Raw genomic sequence first — 26,154 nt, 5'->3', positions numbered from 1 at the left:
AATAAGATAATACCCTGTGTGTGTTCTGGTGGCCGTATAAACCGAGCCGCATGTCCTCTTTCGAAGCAGAGAAAGCATGAGGTTTGAGGTAGTGGTTTGGTAACTTTTTGAAAGTCTGTTTGTAGGACTGCACTGCAGAGATTAGGTCAGTCTGAATTAGATTTGAATGATCTGTTCAGGCCTTGGGAGCTTTCTACACCGGGTGTACGCCTGTTCTGGATGTGGTGTAGAAGGAACAGGACTGGGAGGGTTTCTTGCTTCCCAGTCACCGCCCACAGGCAGGGGCTGGGGAGCCCAGTCATAGAAATGCCTGCAATTATCACTGTTTGACGATGCCGTTATTGAGGAAGCTATTTCGGAAGGAAGTGTACATACCCGTTCCAAGGCTGCTGGTGGCTTTTGTGCTGCTTTTCTCGCCTCAGTTGAAACAAGACGTGTTCCTTGTTGGAGGTGAATGGTTTCTTTGTTCCAGACCAGTCATAGAAATGCCTGCAATTATCACTGTTTGTTGTCTCTCGGGAAGCTATTTTGGGAAGGAAGTGTACCTTCTAAGGCTGCTGGTTGGCCTGTCGTCACCCTGGGGGTCTTGGCGTGGGTCACGGGAGCTGTGGCTGCTCACGCGTGGAGCTCTGTCTCTCGCTGCGCGCCGGTAGACAGCTGGTCACCAACACAGTGTGTGTCCCAGTGGCCTTTGAGAAGAATTCTCTGCATCATTTTTATACAAGGTCCTTTTTCCTTTCAATGTCAACATCGTGTCTTCTAGCCAAGCGATATGTTCTTGCAGAAACAGGAAGTGTGGCCCAAGTGAGAAATGAGGGAATTGATCCATAACTGCTATCAGTTTTTATACAGTTGAGCCATTGTAATTTATACATAAACATGTTAAATCTGTAGAAGTGAGTCACGGTGCCAGACCCTCACAAATGCCGAATGTCTACGTGGGACCTCTCTTCTGTCGGGTCCACATCACAAGAAGAAAAGTCGCTCAAATGCAGCACGGAGTGGACGTGAATCTCCGAAAACTCCATGAATCAGAGCGACTGCTTTCCCAATTGCCGGTCTCCCCATTTGAGGTTGTGAGATTCCCGTTCTGAAGCTCCTTCAATTTCCCAGCATCCATTTCACTCCTTCATGGAGATAACAGACTCACACTGATACCTTGTTCTCAGATTTTCTAATTAGAAAAAGCACATATTTCACAAGAATAGTCCGGCTAACTCACTCCTTAGCCTGGGGTAAGCCACATACCTCTTTTCTCTTTAAAATACTCACCTTTCAGAACTCTTGGTAAATTATTTAAGAATAGGAAGGTACCATGACTTTGGCCACAAGCAGTATTATGTATAATGTGCAAGTGAGTGCCTTGAGAGCCATGGTTGCTAAAAACAAATTTTCTCAGAAGAGAAAAATGTAAGCAGTTCTTTACATGATGTTAATTTTGTTTTGCCTAAATAACATCTTGTCTTTGTACAGGGATACAGGACGTTGCTGAGTATTGACGGGGGCGAGTGGGTCCTGCTGCCCCACTGTGTGATCCTGAATATCGACAGGGGTGAGTGGGTCCTGCTGCCCCACTGTGTGTGACAAGCCCTTTGTTTCTGGCCCGGAAATGTCCCGGCTCTGTCAGTGCATTGGGCTGGTGCTGGCTCCCTTTGTTAGTTTGCATGCGAGGCAAAATCTCACGCCTTTCACTCTTGTTGACATACAGATGCCAAAGCTTTGAACAAATTCTTACTAAATCAAACCCAGAAATATGTAAAAGGGATAAGAATACCATGAACACTTAGAGTTTGTTCTCATGATCTGTAGTTTTGCATTGCACATTTGGCTCATCATTCAAAAATCAATGTAATTCACCACATTAACAAAAAATAAAGCAGAAAACCCATTTATTTTATCCTCTCGGTAGACACTGGAAAACATCTGTTGAAATTTAATAGTCCTTATACGAATTTCCTATCACATCAGGAACAGAAGGGAACTTTCTCCATTTGATAAAGGCCACTCCTGAAAAACAAGAGCTGACCCCCCTCCTCGGTGGTGGCAGCCGGGGAGCTCTGCCCACAGTCAGGGGTGTCGGGAGCATGGCCATTCTCCGTGCTTCAGGTTCGCATGGTGCGCACTGGGGCCCTCGTCTGTGAAGTGAGTCAGGAGAACTAAGAGGCATAAAGACTTGGAAGCAGGGAGATGCTTGATGTACAGAAGACACAGGGCCTTATTTAGAACATTTTAGGAAATGTACAAACAACCAGAAATGGTGTGAATTTTGCAAGCATGCAAGATGGACTCTTCGCAACAGATGTATACAGATGCCCAGTGGCCCATGAGAGGTGCTCACCAGGGAGTCATTGGGTAAGTACAACTTAAACCCACGAGGTTCCCCTTCACAAGAGTGGAGAAGGGAGGACAGTAGCAGGTGTTGGTGAAGATATGACAGACTGGATCTCAGACTGAAGGAGACTTAAAATGGCACAGCCACTTCAGCAAACTGTGGCAGTTTCTTTAAAATGTGTACACTTACCATATGGCCCAGCAGGTATGCTGTAGACGTTCACCAAGGAGAGCTGAAAATGTGTGTCCTTGTAAAAGAATGCACATTATCTCCAGAGTAAATTGTCATAGCCAAGAACTGGAAACAACATAAATCTCTCTCATCTGGAGAAACATGAGCAAATTCTGATATGTTCATACATTGTCCTAGTTCCCAGCAGGAAAAACGTACAAAATACTGAAACCAAAACAGACAACGGGGATGAGTTCCAGGAGCCTTGAATTGAGCAGAGAGTGAACACCACGCCGTGGAGTCCATGTGACGATGGAGAATCTATGCGAGTCTCGGGTGACGGAAGAGCGCCAAGAACACTCCTCGAGAATGAACAGTGGCTGTCTCTTGAGGGCTGGGATTGACTGGGAGGGGACTTGTGGGAACTTTGATGCAAAAGATTTGATTAGGGTAATAGATTTCCATTTATCGAAATGTGCCAAGTGTACTCAAGATCTGAACATTTCACTGTGTATACTTTGTACTCCCTACCTTCCAAAAAAAAAATGAAAAAAATAATTACAAATGAGCACTGAAGTCGATAGATTTTTCACAGTGGTATTAGATAGCAATTCTGAAAGCATTTCTTTATCTCCAGGCTTAAGCAAATAAGCTTAATAAATCAGTGAATATATTGAGTGCTACAGGTGCCAGGTTTCTTTCTTGGCAGAGAGGTAGAAATAAGAAAAGGCCAAAGCCTGGAATGGATCACGTGGGATTCGGTTGCAGCAGGAGGTACAAGTATAAGCTGGTGGCTCCCGACAGATGTAGACAGGGATAGAAGTGCCTGTGGATGGGTGTGGGTGCACATGCGTGTACATGCGTGTGTGTGTTCTACTTGCCGGCAATGCCCAGCAGCACCCGGTGCCCACTCTTAGCTTCCAAACACCGTTCTTCACTAGAAGGAGCCCTGGCCTAAGGGCTGGGGAATCTGGTGTCAAATCTGGGACCAGTTGAGCAACAGAACAAACCATTGTAACTATGAATCATAACCCACCAAGCCAGACTCCGTGAGTACATATGGACATATGTAAATGAATGCTGAAAGATAAAATTATTTTTCAGTGAATATGGAAGATCTAATGATTTAGAAGGAATGACAGGAAATCAGTGGATGCTAAAACTAGTAGTGAAGAATTCATGGAAAACAGAATATGCACATAGTGTCAGGGTGTCTCCTCCCAAATCTTAATTTCAACGCGAGAAGTAGCATCTTTGCTTTGGAGGCACTTAAGCACCACCTTCACTGAGTTGCCGATGTTAACATTGTCACACAGGACAGACTTCTGCGGTGTCCCTGCTAAAATGCATACTCTTGAGTCTAGTCCGGAAGATACCAAAATAAAGGACAAACTGTAAAATAACTGACCTGTATTCTTTAACATTTCCAATTTCAAGAAACACAAAAGCTGAGAAACTTGGATGCTGGACGGGTAAAAATCACATGACAAATCAATTCATGATCCTGGATTGGATCGTAAAAGAGGAAGACAAAGTAAGAAAATTATGGAGACAGTTGACACCATTTGAAAGTGAACTTTGTATATGACAGTTAAATTTCCCGATCTTGAGGAAAATGAATGTGAGAGCATATCCTTGTGTTTAGGAAATACATTGAAACATTTAGGTATGGAAGGACATAGTATCTGAAATTTATTTTCATTTGACTTAGAAAATTCATGGGGGAGGGGGGAAAGCAGTGATGTAAGATAGGAGCAGTTGGGCCTAAGTTGAGCCTGGTAAGTTATGTGGGAATTCACTACGCTGGTCTTGCAGATTTTCTGTGTCTTTGAAATTACATCCAAAAAGTTTAAAACGGAGAATATGCAAAACAAAAAGCGATTTGTGCAAGTGAGTGGACTGTCACCTCATTGATCCCTTCAGTTTTCGGCCATGAGCCAAGTCAGTCACATAGTGGTTTTTGACCTGGGAATTAGAAATAGTGGCCAGATGACCAGGCTCTTTATCTAGTTAGGGAGAGAAGTGTGCACAAAGGCTGACCAAGACCAAGCAGTGTGATGAGCTGCTTGTGGGCGTGATGCTGAGGGTCTGGGTCCTGTCTCAGGTGGCAGCTTGGGGGGTTTAAGCCAGAAAGCCACGTCCGATTCCCTTTCAGTGGGATCATTCTCGCAGCTTCAGAGAAAACTGCCCCAACCCGTCTTCACTCACGCTGGCCATTTTTGGTGGTGGTGGTTTTATTCTGCTAACACCGTTCTCACTGACAGTTTAGGGCCTTTGAGCGGGATTTTTGCCTGTGTCTCGAAGATTCTCGTCTTGACAGCCGGTATGTTTCATTCCTGTTGTTCTGATTCTGTGTTAAGAGGGTTCTTCCCTGGCTTCACAGTTTGGAGTTGCTGCTGCATCTGTCTCTGCTTTAATTCTCTACCCCATCTATCACTTGTCTCATCCCTTAACAAGTGGCCTGCGTGAGATGCCATGAGACTGTCTGCCTTATCACCACTGCGACCCCAGCCCATAGGGACTTACAGAGAAGGCATTCAGTGAATGTGTGGAATTAATGTAATGGGTTAATAGCCACAAAATGTGTTAATGGTTGTTTTAGTCCATTTCCATGCTGCTGATAAAGACATACCCGAAACTGGGAAGAAAAAGATTTAGTTGGCCTTGCAGTTCCGCATGGCTGGGGAGGCCTCAGAATCATGGTGGGAGGCGAAAGGCACTTCTTACATGTCAGCAGCAAGAGAAAACGAGGTAGAAGCAAAAGCGGAAACCCTGATAAGCCATCAGATCTCATGAGACTTATTCACTATCACGAGAATAGCACAGGAAAGACGGGCCCCATGATTCAGTTACCTCTCCCTAAGTCCCTCCCACAACACATGGGGATTCTGGGATGTAGAATTCAAGTTGAGATTTGGGTGGGGACACAGCCAAACCATATCCATAGCCAACACAGTCCTGGCCCATGGCTGGTGTTGAGCTGAGCTGCGACCGTGGCTGTGTGAGTTGGGGTGCGAGGCGTGCACACGCCTCTCAGTGGTACAGTGAAAGGATTTGGAGGCTCAAACGTGTGACCTACAAAGAATCTCCAAAGATCAAGGTCCATTCACCCTAAAAAGAAAAATCTCAGTGCAGTTTACACCCAGTGTTTGCTTGCGGATATGGATTCTAAAGTATTAAAATGAAAAAGTCTGTGAATAAATTTTAATGTCTTTACTGGAACTGTAAACACTGATTTTCTTTCCTCACCCACCCATCTGTTGGTGAGTTTCAGAAGGTGGATGAACCGTACTGCGGGGACAGAGAGGAGGGTGCAGCTTGGCCTCTGGGACCTCAGCTGAGCACTGACTGACTGAGCTCTCTCCGTTTCAGACGTCCACACGGAAGCTGTCCAGGCGGCTCTGGCCAAACACAAAGAGCAGAAGATGGCGGTGCCTATGCCTTCCAAACGCAGGTCCCTGGTCGTGCAGACCTCCATGGACGCCTACACCCCTCCAGGTAAGGGACACGCTCCCCGACGCTGCCTCCTGAACATGCTGGGTGCCTCAGAATTGACCACTAGCCCAGTAGTCGGGTTTTTGCCTTCAAAATCATGGTGCAGAAATGCAGATTTTGTGAACCAGAAGTCCGAAAACAGTGTATGAAAAGTAACATTATGTATCTGTATAAATACACATTTTTAACTTTTCATCAAGATTCATACATATGATACATACCAGTAAAATCTCACACAGTTTTATTCATTTAATTCCTTGTAGGGAAAAGGGAAGAGTTCGTAACCCTCTGGGTGGAATTGGACTTTTCTTCTGATTAGGCTGGTGCATGCGTGTTCTCAAATCTTCAGATAAGTGTGCTATATTGTTGGATTGTTTTAGAACAAGCGAATTGGACAGTTTAGGCAGCTACCCGAATCAGGTCATAAACTTTGCCTGCAAGGTGCCAGCTAGTATTTTAGTTCCTGCAGGCCATAAGGTCTCTCACAACCACTCAACTCTGCCCTCAGCCATGGGTGATAGCAAGTGCGTATGGCTGTGTACCAATAAAACTTTATTTACAAGAACAACGGACCAGATTTGGTGCACAGACCTGCCAACCCCTGATCTAAATTACTGAAGGTAATAGCCAATTTATATTTCTGCTATATAATACTGCTTTTCTTTAATCTTGAATTTTACATAACTACCCAAATTCTCTCTTTTCTCTGCCCAAATAATTATAAACTACATTTCATGATCTTCACACCCAAGTAAAGCAGAAAGTTTAGTTATCCAGATACTTGTTAGAGACACGGATTGAACCTACGCTATTTGGTGTTTAGTTTCTGTGATTTTGATTCCAACATTATTCATGCCGTTGTTGCAAGCTTGTCTTCTCAAAGGACCTGAATCACCTTACATCCCACGTTGAAGCTACATATCACTTTAAATGACACCGTGTTTTTCCTCCAATACAAGAGAAACTTAAGGTACAATATGAATAGTTGAAAATGTACATTTTGGGGAGTATTTTTACTTTTGAAGTTTAGCTTAGTCTTGGCAAGCAGTGAGACAGAAGGACGTGCTTCAGATCAGAGCTGAGGTCAAGCGTATGTCCACATTACTGCAAGCAGCTCCTGAGTTTCACCTTTACGTACCTTTACAAATGAAGGTACTGGAATTTATAGGACAGAACTTAGAGTGCATCATTTTGGGTTTTCGTTGCTTTTTGTTTTGAGACAAGGTCTTGCTCTGTCACCAAGGTTGGAATTCAGCATCATGATGGCAGCTCTTGGCTCACTGCAGCTGTGACCACCTGGGCTCATGCGGTCCTCCCACTTCAGCCTCAAGCAGCTGGGACCACAGGTGCTCGCCACCACACCCAGCTAATTTTTAAGTGTTTGTAGAGACAGGGTGTTCCTATGTTGTTTTTGTTTTTCATTGACACATAACGTGTTCTTCATCTAAAGAACGCAGTGCCAGCCAGGCAAGGGAGTGAATGCCGTGCTAGCAAGGTTGTTGGCAAGGGAGCCCTTTCTGCCAACGTGCTCCCTTGGGCTCCTCCATTTCTTTATTTTAATATTAAGCCACAGCACATAATTAAGGGCTGGGCACGATAGCTCATGCCTATAACTCCAGTCATTTGGGAGTCCAGGGCAGGTGTATGGCTTGAGCCCAAGGGTTCAAGGCCAGCCTGGACAACATGGCAAAATGTACAGAAATGCCTTTTGTACATCTTGTCTTCACCAAAAGTACAAAAAATTAGCTGAGCCTGGTGGTGTGCACCTGTAGTCCCAGCTACTTGGGAGGCTGAGGTGGGAGAATCACTTGAGCCCGGGAGGCAGAGGTTGCTGTCAGCTGAGATGGCACCACTGCACTCCAGCCGGGGCAACAGAGCAAGACCCCCATCTCAATTAGAAAAAAATAACGATAATAAATAGAGACTCTTTAAAAATGATTAGGCCAGGCATGGTGGCTCATGCCTCTAACCTCAGCAGTTTGGGAAGCCAAGGCAGGCAGATTGCTTGTGTCCCAGCATTTGAGACTAGCCTGGGCAACATTCCAAAGCCCATCCCTACAAAAATACAGAAATCAGCCAGGCATGGTGGTGTGTGCCTGTGGTCCCAGCTGCTCGGGAGGCTGGGGTGGGAGAATCACCTGGGCTGGGGGAGGTTGAGGCTGCAGTGAGCCATGATCATGCCACTGCACTCCAGCCTGGGCAACAGAGCTAGACCCTATCTCAAAAAATAATATGCTTAATCCTGTTTCTTTAGTTTATGGTTATAATTTGCAAAAACTTATGGTAAAAAAATTGCATTTGTATGTGTTCTTTGTGTAACTAACAACATGGACGTAAAAGGATAACCCACTTGAAATATTTTAAACCAAATTTTTGGCACTAACCAGTATGTAAGGCAACAGGCATTTTTCTTGACCACTTTTTATAAGAGAAATGACTTTGAAATGGAAGAAGCATTGCGGTTATTTGCTTATTTCTCGTATTGAATCCAACCGCTGAGAAATGTTACTGGGTCATGCATGATGAATAACCTCACTGTACAGATGTCTGCAAAATATAAAAGAATATTATTTGAAATGTTATTTTTGTGAAATATTTGGATTTATTTGACTAACATTTTTATATAAACCATAAAGCATCCTTTGTAAATTTTCATCAGGAGTCCTCTTGATATCACATGGGGCAGTTTTGTAAAATCATAAATGTCAATATCATAAAATTTTTTTACTCCCAGCCTATTTTGTGCTTAGCGATAGTTTGCATGTTTATTACCGTAGTTACTGGGTCCAAATCTTAGCTGCATTTTCTTACCTAGTTTTCTTGGTTGCTGGTAACAGTGGTTAGATCTTACTCAGTTTCATTGCCCTTCAGAGAATGTTCTTGAAGTTTATCTTCTATGAAATGACTGGCTGCTGACCTGGATCATAGTTTCTGGAGAAACACTCATTAGGATTGTGGCAACACTAATATTCTATGGGTGAAACTTTCCTTTAGTTTTCAAATGTAAAGATATAAGAATAATTTGCCAAAACTTGTTCTAGCCATGATGAGGGAACAGGGACCGAAATCACACATCTGCCATAAACAACTGTAAAGCTGCACAAAACGAATGAGGTGGCTGTTTTTAGTCTGTGACCACAGCTGTGCCAGCCAGAACCTGAGGGCAAGGGCAGGAGAATGAATGAGACGCACCCACAGTACACTTGCCCTCTGGAGTACACCTGCAGACCGTGGCACCGAGAGCTCAGGTGTGGGCGGAGCATATCACCCTACCACGTCCAGGAGGTGGAGATCGGCGAGAGCTCAGATATGGGTGGACCATAGCACCCTGCCACCTCCGGGAGAGGGAGATTGGAGAGAGCTCAGGTGTGGGCAGAGCATGGCCACCCTACCACGTCCAGGAGGTGGAGCTTGGAGAGGGCTCAGGTGTAGGCGGAGCATATCATCCTACCACGTCCAGAAGGCGGAGATGACAGAGCTCAGGTGTGAGCGGAGCATATCACCCTACCACGTCCAGGAGGTGGAGATCGGAGAGAGCTCAGGTATGGGCGGAGCATATCACCCTGCCACGTCCGGGAGAGGGAGATTGGAGAGATCTCAGGTGTGGGCGGAGCATGGCCACCCTACCACGTCCAGGAAGCCAGGAAGAGGGGGAGATCGGAGTGGTGCAGGATTGGAGCTCTCCACAGATCCACACCAGCAGCGAATCAATCCAAGCCTGCCCATGTCACGATGACCCAGCAGTGCCTGTGCTACCTGCTAAAACAAGAGCTGGAAAGCTTCAGAGGAAGGTTAGGGATCCTGAGTGTGCTCAACATGTTACCCACAATGTGTAATATTCAGCAAATAATCACTGCATACACAGAGAAACAGGAGGTAGAATCTGTGGTCAAAAAAAAGGCAGTAAAATAGTGCACACACATGCAGGTGGTCTCTGTCACTCACCACATGCGGCGGCTGAGCACATGAAGTGTGCCCGGTCTGAAGTGGATTTGCTGCGTGAAAGACATGCCAGTTAATATAAAAAATAGAAAATATTGTATTTTTTTTTTTTTTTTTTTTTTGAGATGGAGTCTTGCTCTGTCGCCCAGGCTGGAGTGCAGTGGCGTGATCTTGGCTCACTGCAAGCTCCGCCTCCCGCGTTCATGTCATTCTCCTGCCTCAGCTTCCCAAGTAGCTGGGATTACATGCACCCGCCACAACGCCTGGCTAACTTTTTGTATTTTTAGTAGAGACGGGGTTTCACCGTGTTAGCCAGGATGGTCTCGATCTCCTGATCTCGTGATCCACCCGCCTCGGCCTCCCAAAGTGCTGGGATTACAGACTTGAGCCACCGCATCCGGCCTATTTGTATTTCTTATTGAAAGTATAGTATGAGCATTTTGAGTTAAAAATATACTAGTTTATATATTTATATGAGGCTACAAGGAAGGTTTCAAGTTCTATAACAGGACTCTCATAATTCTGTTGGAAAGTGCCTGTCTAGATGTCTGATACAGCAGAAGACTGAGTTTTTAAATCTACAATTATAAATATTTAGGGAATCAAATTACAACGTGTCAAAGAATGAAAATATTTTAATTCTTGAGCCAGAGGAAGGGAAGACACTTTTTACTATAATGGAGTTGGGGAATTTCAGGTTCCGTACACGATAATCTTGAGAATTGTCACTCCCTCCTCACAGGTAAAAAGCTGAGCAAACTGAAAAATCAGCAGCTCTTCTTAAACCTGCAAGAGACGTGAGGTCACAGGCAAGCCACTGTCCCCAGATTGGCTGGACAGGTAAAGCAGAGAATCACCATACACTGGAGCACAATGCTCCAAGGAACCCACGCTGGGATTGGAAAGCCTGAACTGGAATTGACAAATTGCTGCAGTGAGGTGTGGCCACGTCTGAGAGTTAAAACCTCCAGGAGGCCTGTGCATATGGGTCTCATGCTTTTGTGAGTTGTATCATCAGAAGCTCAACCAGGTTCTTCGAAGTAAACATCAGAGAAAAATCCCCTCATACTTACTACAGGGGAAAGAGAATAGGAATCATTTTTCAATATGCAGGTGCACTCTTCACTAGGTCTACCTTCCAGAGAAGCTAGTTAACTAGAGACTAACCTGGTGGGATTTTATCAGAGCCTTCTGACCTGGGGGGAAGGGAAATACCCAACTCCAACCTCCAGAACTGAAAAGCAAAAAAGAACAGAGTATCCAAGCACTATGGGACTTCCACAGAGGCATAAAATATGCATAACGGTAATACAAGGGGGAAGAAAGAGGAACAGAAGAAATATTTGTAACAGTAATAGCTGAATTTCCTCAGATTAATGCCAGACACCAAACCATAGATCCAGGAAGCTCAAGAAACACCAAGAAGGATAAATGTGAAAACAACAATGACAAAAACAAAACAAAAATAAACTATACTTGGGCATAAAATCTTCAAACTATGGTGAATCAAAGATTAAAAAACAAAGAAACCAGAGTAACTCTCCTTCCCTATGGAGGATCAAAGATAAGAATTATATTCAACTTCCCCTCAAAAACCATGAAAGCAAGAAGTGGAGTGAAATATTTAAACTATTGAGAGGAAAAAAATTCCATTAACCTAGAAGTCTATACTCTGTGAAATTATCTTTTAAAAGTGAAGGAAAAGTAAAGACCTTCTCAGACAAAAATTGCAAAATTTGTTGCCAGTAGACCTGCCTTGCAAAAAATGTTCAAAGTTCTTTAGAGAAAATAGTAGAGGTCAGTAACTCAGCTGTGCATAAAGAAAGGAAGAGCACAGTCTGTTTACAGGGCTCACACCTGTCATCCTAACACTCTGGGAGGCAAAGATGGGAGAACTGCTGGAGGCCGCTTAGTTGAGACCAGCCTGGGCAATGTAGTGCGACTCTGTCTCATTTAAAAAAAAAAAAAAAAAAGCCAAACGTGGTGGCCGACACCTATAGTGCCAGCTACTTTGAGAGGCTGAGACGGGTCACTTGAGTCCAGGATCCCGTTCAAGGCTGCAGTGAGCTATAATGATGCTGCTCCACTCCAGCCTGGGCAACAGAGCAAGACCTTGTCTGTTTAAAAAAAAAATAGAAAAACAAAAAGCATCAAAGAAGAAACAGTGAAGGTAGAAGAAAAACTTTTATTTTTATTAATAGATCTAACATAACAGTTCATTCATAATAGCGACAGTATATTTGATTATATGCTTATGTATATGTCATATACACACACTTAAATATAAGTGAAATGAATGACAGCAGTGATACACAAGGGATGGGAGAAAGCAATTAGGAATTAGGATTATTTTGTTATTATAGTGTGCTTGCATATCAAGAAACCAGTGTAGTGTCATTGAAAGTGGACTTGGGTTACTTGTAAATTTATATTGCAAATTCCAAGGCAGCCACTTAAAAAAAAAAAAAAAGTAACCGATATGCTAAGAAAGGAAAGAAAATAAATCATAGAAAATGCTCAATTAAGACCACAAGGAAAAAAAGTGAAAGACAAAAACAAAGAACAAGGGCAACAAATAGAAAATAGTAACGATATGGTAGATGTTAATTCAACTGTGTATCATTACTTTCAATGTCAGTCCAAATGTATCCAACTATATATTGTCTATAAGAAATCCACTTTAGATATAAAGACATATATATGGATCAATCAACAGTAAAGGGATGGAAAAAGATAGAAATGTTAACACTAATTTTTTTTTGTGCGTAATGGCCTGATCTCATCTCACTGCAACCTCCAACTCCACCTCCCAGGTTCAAGCGATTCTCCTGCCTCAGCCTCCCGAGTAGCTGGGATTACAGGCATATGTCATCATGCCCAGGTAATTTATTTTTTTCTATTTTTGTACAGATGGGGTTTCACCATGTTGGCCAGGCCGGTCTTGAACTCCTGACCTCAGGTGATCATCCTGCCTCGGCCTCCTAAAGTGCTGGGATTACAGGCATGAGCCACTGTACCTGGCCAACACTAATTTTGAAAAATGGAAGTGGTGATACTAATTTCAGACAGAGTGGGCTTTTTACATCAGGGAAAGTTACCAGAGATGACTATTACATAATAAAGTGGTTAATTCTCCAAGAAGATGTAACAATCCTTAAATGTATTTTTGCTAACAAAGCATCAGAATGCCAAAGCAAAAACTGATAAACTTCAAGGAGAAATAATTAACCCACTATTATAGTTGGAGATTTTCACACTCGTTTATCAGAAATGGACCAATTCAGTAGCCAGAAAATCAGTAAAGACAAAATTGAAATCAACATCCTCAGTCAACTGTATATAACTGACGTTTGTAGACTATTTCCTCCAACAGTAGAATACAGAACATTCACCAAGACAATACTATGTTGTGGTCCATAAAACACACCTTAACAAATTTAAAAGAATAGGAATCAAACAAGTATGTTCTCAACCACAGTAAAGTAGAAATCAATAATAGATGACTGGAAAATATATTAGGATATTAAAAAATACACTTATAAATAATACATTGTTCAAGGAAGAAATCTGAAGATTTCTTTGAAATTTTGAAGTAAATAAAAATGAAAACTTGTTAAAATTTGTGAGATGCAATGAGAGTAATGTTTATAGGGAAATTTATAGATTTAAATGCATATGTTAAAAAAAAAAAAAAAAATCTAAGCTTCCACCTTCGAAAACTAGAAAAAGAACATCAAATTAAATTCTAAGCAAGAGACAAATAGCAGAAATCAATACATTGAAAACAGAAAATCAGTAGAGGAAATCAATGAAACCAAAAGCTGGTTCTTTGAGAGAAAATCTATAAGCCTCTAACAAGAAAAAAAAATACAGCAGATAAATTACCAATATCAGAAATGAAATAAGGGGCATAACTACAGATCCCATGGACATTAAAAGGACAATAAATATTATGAACAACTCTATGGCCACAAATTTGATAACGTGGATGAAATGAACCAATTTCTTTAAAGATGGAATCTGCCAAAATTTGAACATGAAGAAACGATCTGTATAGGCCTATATCTGTTAAATTGAATCAGTAGTTAATAACCTTTCAAAACAGGAAGTGCCAGACCCAGATGGGTTCACTGGTGAATTCTACCAAATATCTAAGAAGAAATAATACCAATTATCTACAATCTCTTTCAGAACGTAGAAGCTGAGGAATACTTCTTAACTCATTCTATAGAGCCAGCATCATTTTAATATCAAATACCATTTTAATAACAAAATATTACAAGAAAACTACAGAACATCTCTCATGAACATAGATGCAATAATCTTCAATAAAATATTAGCAAATTAAATCTAAATGTAAAAAATTGTGCACCAAAACCACATGGACTTTCACATATCCAAAGCTGGTTTAACATTAAAAAACCAATTAACATAATTCATCACATTAACAGGCTAAGAAAAAGAAAACATTTGACAAAATCTAACACTCATAATAAAAGCTCCCAGCACACTAGGAACAGAGGTGACCTTCCTCAACCTGATAAAGAATATGGACAAAAAAAAAACTTGTTAACATCATACCCAATTGTGAGAAACTAGAATCTTTCCCACTAAGATCCAGAAAGGGGATCAGGAAAAACAAGGATGTCTGCTCTTACCACCACTTCACAACATTGTACTAGAAGTCCTAGCTAATGCAATTATGACAAGAAAAATATATGTTCATTGGGAAGATAAACTTAGTTCATAAATGGCATGTTTGCCTATGTAGAAGATCCAAAAGAATTGAGTTTAATATACAAAAGTTCACTGAATGTCCTGTTTACCAGCAAAGAACAAGTAGAATTTGAAATTAAAAACTGGCTCATGTTCGTAATTCCAGCACTTTGGGGAGGCCAAGGCAGGTGGATCACTTGAGGTCACGAGTTTGAGACTAGCCTGGCCAACATGGCAAAACCCCATCTCTACTAAAAATAACAATAAAAACCATTTCCAGTAGCACTTCCCAAAATGAAATACTTAGGCATAAAATCTAACAAAATATGTTCAAGACTTTGAGGAAAACTATAAAACTCATTCACAGGAAAACTAAATGGACAGGTAGTTCATGTTCATGGATAGGTACACTGAATATTGTCAAGATGTTTTCCTTACAATGCAATCCCAACCAAAATCCCAACAAGTTGTTTTTTGTTTTTTTTTGTTTTTAATATCATCAAACTGATTCAAAAGTTTATTTGGAGAGACAAAGGCCCAGAACAGCCACTTCAGTATCAGAAGAACAAAGTTGAAGACTGGCAATACCCAACTTCAAGACTTAGTATAAATCGGCAGTAATCAAGACTGTGGTATTGGTGAAAGAACAAACAAAAGGATCAGTGGGACAGAATAGAGAGCCCAGTAACAATATAGTCAACTAAACTTTGACAGAGGAACAAAGGCAATATAGTGGAGCAAATACAGTATTTTTAACAAATGGTACTGGAACAACTGGACATCCACATGCAAAGAAAAACATAAGCCTACACACAGACCTTACATCTTTCAAAAAGATTAAAACAGATCACACAACCGCTGTCCTCAATTAGTATAGTGGTGAAGTATTCCTGCCTGCCAAAATAGATGACAGATCTAAACGTAAAGTGCAAAACTGTAGAATTCATAGAAGATAAGGTAAAATCTAAGTGACTTGGGTTTGGTAATAACTTTTTAGATATGACACCAAAGGTGCAATGTGTGAAATAATTGATAAGCTGGACTCTAATAAAATTAACATTTTCTGCTATGTCAGAGACTCTTAAAGTAATTAAAATACCAGCCACACACAGGGAGAGGATGTTTGCAAAAGACATAAATGATAACTTTTATTTGAAATATACAAGGATTGGGAGGCCGAGATGGGTGGATCACGAGGTCAGGAGATTGAGACCATCCTGGCTAATACGGTAAAACCCCATCTCTACTAAAAATACAAAAAAAAAAAAAAAAAAAAAAAACTAGCTGGGCGAGGTGGCGGGCACCTGTAGTCCCAGCTACTCTGGAGGCTGAGGCAGGAGAATGGCATAAACCCGGGAGGCGGAGCTTGCAGTTAGCTGAGATCTGGCCACTGCATTCTAGCCTGGGGCACAGAGCGAGACTCCGTCTCAAAAAAAAAAAAAAAAAAAAAAAAAAAAAATACAAGGAGCTCTTAAAAGTCAACAATAACAACAACCTGATTAAAATATAGGGGCCAGCCAAGTGTGATGGCATGTGTCTGCAGGCTCAGCTACTCGGGAGGCTGAGGCGGGAGTATCACTTGAGTTCAGGAGCTCTGATTGTTGAGTTATGCCTCTCAGGTGTCCACACTAAGTTCAGTGTCAACCCAGTTACCTCCTGGGAGGGGTACCAGCTTAAGTTAGAAATGGAGCAATTCAGAATTCCTAGGCTGATCAGTAGTGGGATTGCGCCTATGAATTGCACTCCCGACTAGGCAACATTGTGAGACGCTGTCTTTAAAAAATGATTAAAACATGGGTCAAAGACTAAACAGATGCCTCATCTAAAAAGATATAAAGATGGCAAATCGACTTATAAAATGATGGTTTACATCATGTGTCCTAGAGAAATGCAGATTAAAGCAACAGTAAGATATCACTACACCAGAATCCAAAACACTATCAACACCAAAGCCTGTGAAGATGTGGAGCTGTGGGAATTCTCTCTCATTCATTGCGGGTCTTAATGCAAAATAGAACAGCCTTTAGGAAGACAGATTGGTGGTTTCTTACAAAACTAAATATACTCTTACCATATGATAAAGCAATTACACTCCTTGGCATTTGCTCAAAAGAGTTGAAAACTTATGTCTACACACAAAGCCTGCACGTAGATATTTAGAGCAGCCTTATTCATAATTGCCAAAACTTGGAAGCAACCAAAATGCCCGTCAGTAGGTGAATGTGTAAGTGAGCTGTGGTACATCCAGACAATGGGATATTATTTGAGGCTGAAAATAAATGAGCTATCCATAAAAAGACACGGAGGAAGCTTGAAGGGCATATTGCTAAGTGAAAGAAGCAATCTGAAAAGGTGGTTGTATGATTCCAGCTTTACGACATCCTGGAAAAGGCAAGACTATGGAGATGGTAAGACGATCAGTGGTTGCCAGGGGCCAGGGGGAGGCAGGGATGAATAGGCAGAGCAGGAGAATTTTTAGTATCATGTGATCTCTGTGCGATACTGTAATGGTGGATACATGTTATGCATTTGTCCAGACCTATATATTGTACAACACCAAGAATGAACCCTGATGTGAATGATGGAGTTGAGTGGTAATGATGTTTTGCTGTAGAAGTATCAGTTGTGACAAATGTACCAGTCTGGTAGGCAATATCGATGACAGGAGATGCTGTGCATATGTAGGGTATACATGAGACATCACTATAAAGCTGGAAATATGACACTGAGATGAAATTTCGCTGATGGGCTTAACAGGTTGGAGAAGGAAGATGAAGTCTGTGGGCTCGAAGAGAGATGAAAAGGAATTAACCAAAGTGAATCCCAGAGAAACCAAAATTAAAAGCCAACAGAACCTGAAGCTCCTGTGATATGTTAATATACTTGTAATACAAGAAGGAAAAGGAGCTTTTGAAAAAACGAGTCAAAATTTTCTCAGATTGATGTCAAACACCTGTGTCCGGCCCCGAGAAGTTCAGTGAACTCCAAGCAGAACAAGTATAACATGAATCACATCCACGTTCATGATAGCCAAAGTACTGAAATCCCAAGATGAAGAGGAGATCCCGAAAGGACTCAGAAGAAAAAGACACGTGACACACCAGAGAAGCATTTGAACAATGCGTGACTTCTGTGAAGATACAGTGGAGACCAGAAGACCATGGAAAGACTTTTTTTTTTTTTTTTTTGACACGGAGTCTCGCTGTGTTGCCCAGGCTGGAGTGCAGTGACCGGATCTCAGCTCGCTGCAAGCTCTGCCTCCCGGGTTTTTACGCCATTCTCCTGCCTCAGTCTCCCGAGTAGCTGGGACTACAGGCGCCCGCCACCTCGCCCGGCTAGTTTTTTTTTTGTATTTTTTAGTAGAGACGGGGTTTCACCGTGTTAGCCAGGATGGTCTCGAACTCCTGACCTCGTGATCCGCCCGTCTCGGCCTCCCAAAGTGCTGGGATTACAGGCTTGAGCCACCGCGCCCGGCCCCGGAAAGACATTTTTTAAAGCACTAAAAGCAGGAGAAAGACCTGTCAACTCATATCCAGGGAAAATCTCCTTTATAAACAGGGGTGAACAACACATTCCCAAACACGAAAGCTGAGAGAATGTGTTATCAGCAGAACTACACTATAAATGTGCTAAAGAATGTACTTGGCTGATTGCAAAGGATATCAGATGAAAGGTTAGCTCTATGAGAAAGAACCCTAGAAATCATAACAGTGCTCTCTAAATTTTCTAGAATATAAAATCATAGAATATTTTACTCTATGATTTTATGATTTTTGGTTTTTTATGATCTTATAATTTTATGATCTAAAATCATAAAATGTACACACTTCTGTATACCTCCTTTACCTGTTTTGAAGTCCTTGCTGTACCATGCACCAGTAGTTTATTTCTTCTTTATTTATATTCTATTTTATGGCTATGACACATTTTGTTTATTCATTTACCAGTTGGTTATTCATTGTTTCCAGTATTCAGCTGCTGTCAACATTTATGTACATATCTTTGTGTATACATATAATTTCCTTTATCTTAAGTGGATGCCAAGTAGCATGATTGACTCTTATTGTAAGTTTAGGTTTAGCTTTTTAAAAACTGCCAACTTGTTTGGAAAATAGCTGCAGCATTTCACACTTCCACCAGCAGCATATGCGCATCCCAGTTTCTCCACATCACCAGCAATCGTTATTGTTGATATTTTTATTTTTGCCATTCTAATTGATGTGAAATGGTATATCATTGTGTGTTTACTTGGCAACAATGAATGATGCTAAGCATCTTTTAATGTGCTAATTCTTATTCATAGCCATTTGTATATATTGGTAAAATGTTCAGATGTTTTGCTTATGTTTTAAATGGGTTGGTTGTCGTCTTATGGGTTATAGGTGCCTTATACAATCTGAATATAAGACTTTTACAGATGTAAAGTTTCTCAGTGAAAGAACAAACTATTATGTAGCAGACAGAATAATGCCCTTCCCCCAAGATACCCAGGTCCTATTCCCCAGAACTTATGAACCTGTTGCCTTAAGTGGAAAAAGGGATTTTGCAGCTGATTAATTTGATTAATTTAAGATCTTGAGATGGGACCATTATCCTGGGTTGAGTGTGTAGACCCGCTGTAATCAAGAAGGTCCTTACAAGAGAAAAGAACTGGAGACTGGAGTGATGCAATTTAAAGATGAAGAGGGGCCATGAGTCAGGGACACAGGTGGCCTCTAGAAGTTGGGAAAGGCAAGGAAGTGGATTCTCCTTTGAAGCCTCCAGAAGGAACGTAGCTCTGCTGACACTTAGATTTTACACTTCTGACTTCTGACTTCTCCATCAGTAGGATAATAGATTCATGTCTTATTATAAGCCACTAAGATCAAGGTAATTTGTTACATTAGCTGTAGGGAGATAATCATCTTTTAAAACTTAATAGTTTTCTATTTTAATGAAGTCCATTTTACTAATTTTTATGGATTGTGTTTTTGGAAGTTTTAGAAGTCTCATGGCCTTACTGTTCTTTCATTTAGGTCTGTGATCCATTTGGAGTTAATTTTTGTGTGTGCAGTAGGGATCTAAGTGGGATTTTTGTTGTTTTGGTTTGGTTTGGGGGATTTTTGCCCCCACACTTTTTCTTTTTGGTGTGTGGGTACCCAGTTGCCACAGCAACATTTGTTGAAAAAACAAACTACCTCTTACTGAATTGTCTTGAGACCTTTGTCAAAAATAAATTAACCATAAATATAAGGCTTTATTTCTGGGTTTAATTCTGTTCCTTTGATGTATACGTCTATTTTTGTGCTAATACCACTGCCTTAATTACTGTGACTTTATGTAAAGTTTTGAAATCAGATAGTGAAGTCCTCCAACTTTCTTTTCCTTTTTCAGAATTATTTTGGCTATTGTAGGTCCTTTGTATTTCCAGATAAAATTGAGAGTAAGCTTTCCATTTCACACACAGCCTTCTGGGATTTTATTAGGCAGTGCCTTGAATTAATGGAACGGTTTGGGAAGAATTGCTCTCCTGATAATACTGAGTTTTCCAATTCTCGATGGTGAATCTATCTCCATTTATTTAGTTTCCATTTATTTGGATCTTTAATTTCTCCTAGTAATATTTTATAGTTGTCATTGTACACATTTTGTACCTTTTTGTTAGAAGTTCAGCTGAGTGTTTTATGCTTTTGATGCTATTGTGAATGGAACTATTTTCTTAATTTTGTTTTCAGGTTGTTTATTGCTACTATATGTATATCTTTATCTTATGTCCTGTGACCTCATCAAACTTTTTTTTTAGTAATGCAAAACATTTTTGATATACTTCTTGCCATTTTCTACATCCCAAGGTAATGTCATCTATGAATTAAGACACTTTTATTCCTTTCTTTCTAATCTGGATGTCTTCATTACTAAACTTGTTAATTTATTTCACCAGCTAGAACCTGCCAGATAATCTTGAATAATAGTGGCAAGAGGGGACATCTTTGTCTTGTTCTCCATCTTAGGGAAAACGCATTCTATTGTTTACCATTAAATGCAATGTTAGCTGTGGCTTTTCGCAAATGTACTTTACCAGGTTGAGGAAATTGCCTTCTATTCCTGTTTTGCTGAGTTTTGTTATCTTGAATTTGCCAGTACTTTTCTATGTCTCCTAAGGTTAACATGCGGTTCTACTCCGTAATTCTATATGGTGTACGACATTAATGCACTTTTGAATGTTAAATCAACGTGACTTCCTGTCCCCATGGTGTATAATTCTAGTCACCACTGGTCATGCTGTATCATCCATTTCATATGCTGCTTGCTTGGTTTGCTGCTTTTCTGTCGAGTGTCTATATCACATTATTCTGCAGGTTTCTTGGAAAAGGTAGGTGGGAGTGGGGAATGAAAGATTGGAAAGGGTTGTGAGAAGACGTTCTGGGGAGATGGTTGTGCTCCATATGGACACCTGGTTGTGTACCTTTCTCAAAAGTCTCAAGGCTGTGTCAGTTTTACTTTTATTTTTATATAAATTGTGTAAGTTTTCTTAAAAGGCAGGGTGGGCCAGGCACAGTGGCTCACGCCTATAATCCCAGCACTTTGGGAGGCCGAGGCAGGTGGATCACGAGGTCAGGAGATTGAGACCAGCCTGGACAACATGGTGAAACCCCATTTCTGCTAAAAATACAAAAATGAGCCAGGCATGGTGGCACATGCCTGTAATCTCAGCTACTTGGGAGGCTGAGGCAGGAGAATCGTTTGAGCCTGGGAGAGGTTACCGTGAGCTGAGATCGTGCCACTGCACTCCACCCTGGGCAACAGAGCAAGACTCTGTCTCGAAAAGAAAAAAAAAAGTGATAGAGAATTTTCAGGCTCCTAATATTGTTGCTTTTCTAACAACTAAACTTTTTTAAAAAATTCCCAGACAGCATAAGTCATGTGACAGTGGTAATAAGTGTCAATATCGTTTGCTATTATTGTCTTTTAAAAAGCAAACCCGTGTCTTAAGATTATTTGCTGTGACTCCTCCTCTCACCCAATGCTGTGGAGCTGCTCACCTGAGCCGGCGTCTCCCATTACTCACCTGTAGGTAGGATTCTGAGTGTCATTCTTACATTGAAGTTTAACAAATACACCAGCAATTTATTCCCAAAAACCTTGGTACTGCATGAAAAAGTATTAAATGAAAAATGTTCTCGTGAATTATAGTGAAAAAATAGATGTATTTTATCATAATCCAAGATATCCAATTTGTACAGATAGAAAAACCGATGAGAATGTATAAGAAACGAATACTGTAAAGGTGAATAGATTTGAGTGTAAAATGTAACATGAGGGTTTGTTGTGTGCCCCAGAGGAAAACGGGGAGGTGGAGAGGCCGCTCCATGTGAGGCACATTCTGCTTTCTCTCCTGTTACCATCATCAGCGTCTTGATCCTTAGGGAGCTGCATGGGTATCGAACACACCGATGTAGAAATAAATCACCCTCATGGGTATCGAACACACCGACGCAGAAATCACCTGCTTGGGTATCTAACACACTGATGTAGAAATAAATCAGCTGTATGGGTAACTGACACACAGATGCAAAAATCACCTGCAAGGGTATCTAACACACACACCAACGTAGAAATAAATCAGAGCCCAGAAGAGCATCTCAGGACTAACCAGGGCTAAACATAGTCACACTGAGACTCCTGAGAGCCGCACAGGCCCTCTGCCTCCCCTTGCCCTCTCACTTTCTGACACACAAGAAAACACTTGGTTTCTTCCCAAACTGCTGTGTAGAGGATATGTGTCAGTGCATCTTTGAGATGACAGTATCAAACATCTTATAGCATGTTTAAGGTGTTTTGGAAGAAAAATTCATTATGCTAAAATAAATGGTTCATTATCTGAAAAGTGGTTTAACTTCTCGAGAGTGTCTACAGCAAAGTCATTGAACAACTGTTTAGACTTGTGTGAAGTAAATCTGTTTGAGGGACTGAGATTGTGGTGCATGTTTTTGCTGCAACATACAGCAAATTGCCTTTCTTCTTACACAGATACCTCTTCTGGCTCAGAAGATGAAGGCTCAGTGCAGGGGGACTCCCAGGGCACCCCCACCTCCAGCCAGGGCAGCATCAACATGGAGCACTGGATCAGTCAGGCCATCCACGGCTCCACCACGTCCACCACCTCCTCGTCCTCCACGCAGAGCGGGGGCAGCGGGGCTGCCCACAGGCTGGCGGACGTCATGGCCCAGACCCACATAGGTGAGCACGCTTCACAGTGTCTTTCTGTGCCTGTTGTTTAAATGCCTTTGTGTGTGCACGTTCTCCTCTGTTTGCATCATGGCTGTGGAATCCCTTAGTGGAAAGAGCGCAGAGCCCCTCTGGCCCCTGGGGTGCTTTGGTTGGATGTTTCTGGAAGATGCTTTACTGCTTCTCATGCCCAGGTCCCTCCCACAGCTGGAATTCCAGGGGCCTTGTTACTGGGGAATCCCGCAGCCATATCCGAATTCCAGGGGCCTTCTGTTCATAAGTCCATTCGTGTTCCTGGGGAATCCCGCAGCCATATCCGAATTCCAGGGGCCTTCTGCTTATAAGTCCTTTCGTGTTCCTGGGGAATCCTGCAGCCATATCCGCTCCCATCTTTTCTTCTCACTTATGCTCCTACATGAAACCTTAACAGTCCCAGTCAACAGGACAGGGTTTTAAAGTGTGCTCCTCCTGACCACGGGAGTCATTTAAGGAAACGAGGGCTTTAATCACGGCCACTTTACGCTACTGTCTGCCACAGGTGTTCAGATTTCTTGGGCGTGGCGCACTGTTTTGTGTAGGTTCTGTGACAAGGGAGATCCTCTGTATTAGAAAAAGAATGAAGTCAGGATCACTGCCCCACAACGTTTGAAGATGCCGTGGAAAAGGAGTGAAGTGAGAATTATTAGAGGAAGAGTCTGCGCGTGGGGGAGCGGTGATGAGCCTCGTGTTGCTCTGCCTCTGAATGGTTCAGGAGTAAATGTTTTCCATCAAGTACAGAACTAGGGTTGAATAGGATTTGGTGTGTGTCTCTATTAAAGCAGTAGCCGGAGACAACTGTGTACCACGTCGCCGATAACGGAGCACCAGCCACAGGCTCAGATGCTCCCAGCACCAGCTACTGCAGGAAAGCCTGATCTCTGCAAAACCCTCAGTGGGAAGCAGGTGGACGTCATGTGTGATCAGATAGCCCACAGACACCCCAGAACCCCAGAATGTTCACTTCTAGATCACTGACTCCTTGACACCCAGAGGCGTTTAGGATTGACTTGGGTCCCAGCCCCTTCGGTGCTCACTGACACTGAAAGCGTCAGCTGTTTTCTGTCTGGAGCAGGAGTTTGCTGTCAGGAGAGCTGGGTCTGTCTCACTTTTCCCAATAACTGCTGCTGGGATCTTGAAGTCCCTTCTCCTGCTTCAGGCTTTGAGTGAGGGAAAAAAAATTGAAAATAATTTTTCTCTCTCAACTGTTGTGAGTATAAAGGAGAAAACAGAAATACACTCTAAAAGTTTGCAAAGTAGTACTCAAATGCAAAGCAGTGTTAAACTTCAGTATGACATAGTTTCAGGAACATGTACACTGGTTTATGTGAATTAACCTATACTTGAAATCACAGTAGGTTAAATATTGAACAGAAATGTGTGACTGTTATGTATTTTTCCATAATAAAATTCCGTGTGTATATTGGATCCCAGGATAGTGGCTGAGGCTCTGCCAGACGTGAACGGGGAGGCCAGACACTGCCTTTGCCACTTGGTGGAAGCATTTGTATCCTCGGATTTTATTCAATTTTAAGAAAATGCACAGAATCTTACCAAGGAAAACACATGTTTTTGAATAAATGGATCACTGCACTTGGGCCTCCCTTTGTGGGTTTACCCTTTCAATACTGGAGGAAGTTTTAGTACAAAGAATTAATGTATCCAAACTATGAGGGGCTCCTAACTCATGTACATCAGGGCTCAGTGTGACCCAAATGTAACTCTCGGGTGATCACATTCCGGTAATTTCTAATTGGGCACAAAGATAATCTTCCTAGACTATCTGGAAATTTTCTATAACTTGGAATTTTTTTGGAAAAGCCGTGGCAAAATAAACTTAGAAGAGGAAAAATATTTTGTGTGGCAAAACAAGAGAAGTAAAAAGTCAGATGTGCCTGTGAACGAGAACGTAGCATGTGTGATCGTGTGTGCGCGAGTGTTGTAAGGAGTCTGGGCACAACAGAGTCACGCTGGCCAAGCCCTCCAGCAAGGGACCGAAGGGGCGGCCACAGAGGCTGCCTTGGTCCCAGGGGAGAAAAGCCAGGGCTGCAGACTCCAGGTCACACAGTCTCACAGAGCTGGCCGCGCTTCTACTTGTTGAAGCGAAATCTCAAGTCCTTTGTGGATTTTTCCCACCAGTTTATGCCAGCAGTTAAGTAGGGACATCTCACATGCATCTTCACAGTCAAGCCAGTTTGGCATAAGATAGGAAATCGCATTCTAGTTTTCTGTTTCCACTGCTGTACCCGCTGTCCATCTAGAGGCTGTCTGCAGCACTTTCACACCTCGGAGCTGAGAGGAGGCCTCCCAGACGCTACCATCCAATCCGCTGAGGATTGAGGGTTGGTTCTGCAGGAAGTCGGGCCTCCTGCCTCCAGGTGGAAAGTCCTGGCACGGACGGACGGTGTGGCCGGCCCTCCCCTTAGTGAGAGCCGATCATTCTCTTCTCAGTCAGGGGTTCCAAGCGAGTGGCGTTGCCAAATCGACTTGTGACGCCAGACTGACACCCTCAGGAGGCGGCTCAGCACCCCCACCCCGCCCGGTTCTCGGATCATAAAGGAGCCTCGTTTCACGGCCTCTCTTGTGCCTCGATTTTCTGTTGCTGTTTTTGTGCGTTCAGTTGATTTCGCCGTCTAGACGGCCTCCGGGCGCGGTGCTGACACGGGCAGCGTCCGGTGAAGAAAGGCTTTGGGGATGAGCACCGCTTTCAGCAGCACAGAATGTCACGCTTCTGTGGCTTCTGTCACGTGGGACAGTGGTGGGTGATCCTGAAAAGCTGCTGTCAAAGGAGGATTCAGAATCCGGATCTGCACTGTGGCGCCCATCAGGATTCTAGGTGTGACGGGCATGGTCCGTGGGCTGCTTGGCGCATCTTCAACGTTTTATTCACTAACTAGCAAAGCAGGCTTTTCCCCATTTAGCCACGTCCGGCTTGGCTTTCTCTCCACCGCGTGCTGTAAGAGAAAGCTCCATGCGCTCATTGGCCTCACGCAGTCCTTAGTACACATTAGGGTGTAAATGTGGTTTTTTGAATGACTAGTATTGTTTGTACTAAGACAAATAATAATAGTTCTTGATGTTTTCCCCCTTTAGTAAAGAAAATTCTATGAACTGTGTATGTGTTAGCTCATGCAATCCACCCAACTACCCTACATGGTCATGGCCATTACTGTTCCCATTTGATGAATAACTGAGGCACGGAGAGCTTAAGGGACATTCTCAAATCCCCAGAAGTTTCCAGAGCTGGGTTTCCA

At 42.3% G+C, this 26,154-nt stretch overlaps 1 protein-coding gene across 2 annotated transcripts in view; it reads left to right on the top strand.

Moving 5' to 3' along the window:
• The window catches only part of DIP2C (disco interacting protein 2 homolog C), an 840,898-nt gene that overhangs the window by 680,732 nt on the left and 134,012 nt on the right, over positions 1-26,154 (top strand). Inside the window, exons 1-3 of one of the 2 annotated variants that reach the window (XM_050805454.1) lie at positions 945-1,552; positions 5,876-6,001; positions 22,667-22,876. In XM_050805454.1, coding sequence (XP_050661411.1) covers positions 5,929-6,001; positions 22,667-22,876 — 283 coding nt within the window. In that variant the 5' untranslated portion in view covers positions 945-1,552; positions 5,876-5,928. Of the gene's footprint in view, positions 1-944; positions 1,553-5,875; positions 6,002-22,666; positions 22,877-26,154 lie in introns of those variants that run through there. The other variant, XM_050805453.1, reaches the window with a different exon arrangement.

This window comes from Macaca thibetana, chromosome 9 (assembly GCF_024542745.1).
Source record: "Macaca thibetana thibetana isolate TM-01 chromosome 9, ASM2454274v1, whole genome shotgun sequence".
NCBI classification, from domain to species: Eukaryota; Metazoa; Chordata; class Mammalia; order Primates; family Cercopithecidae; genus Macaca; species Macaca thibetana.
The sequence above is the reverse complement of the archived record's forward strand: the minus strand, read 5'-3'. Positions and strand labels throughout refer to the sequence as shown.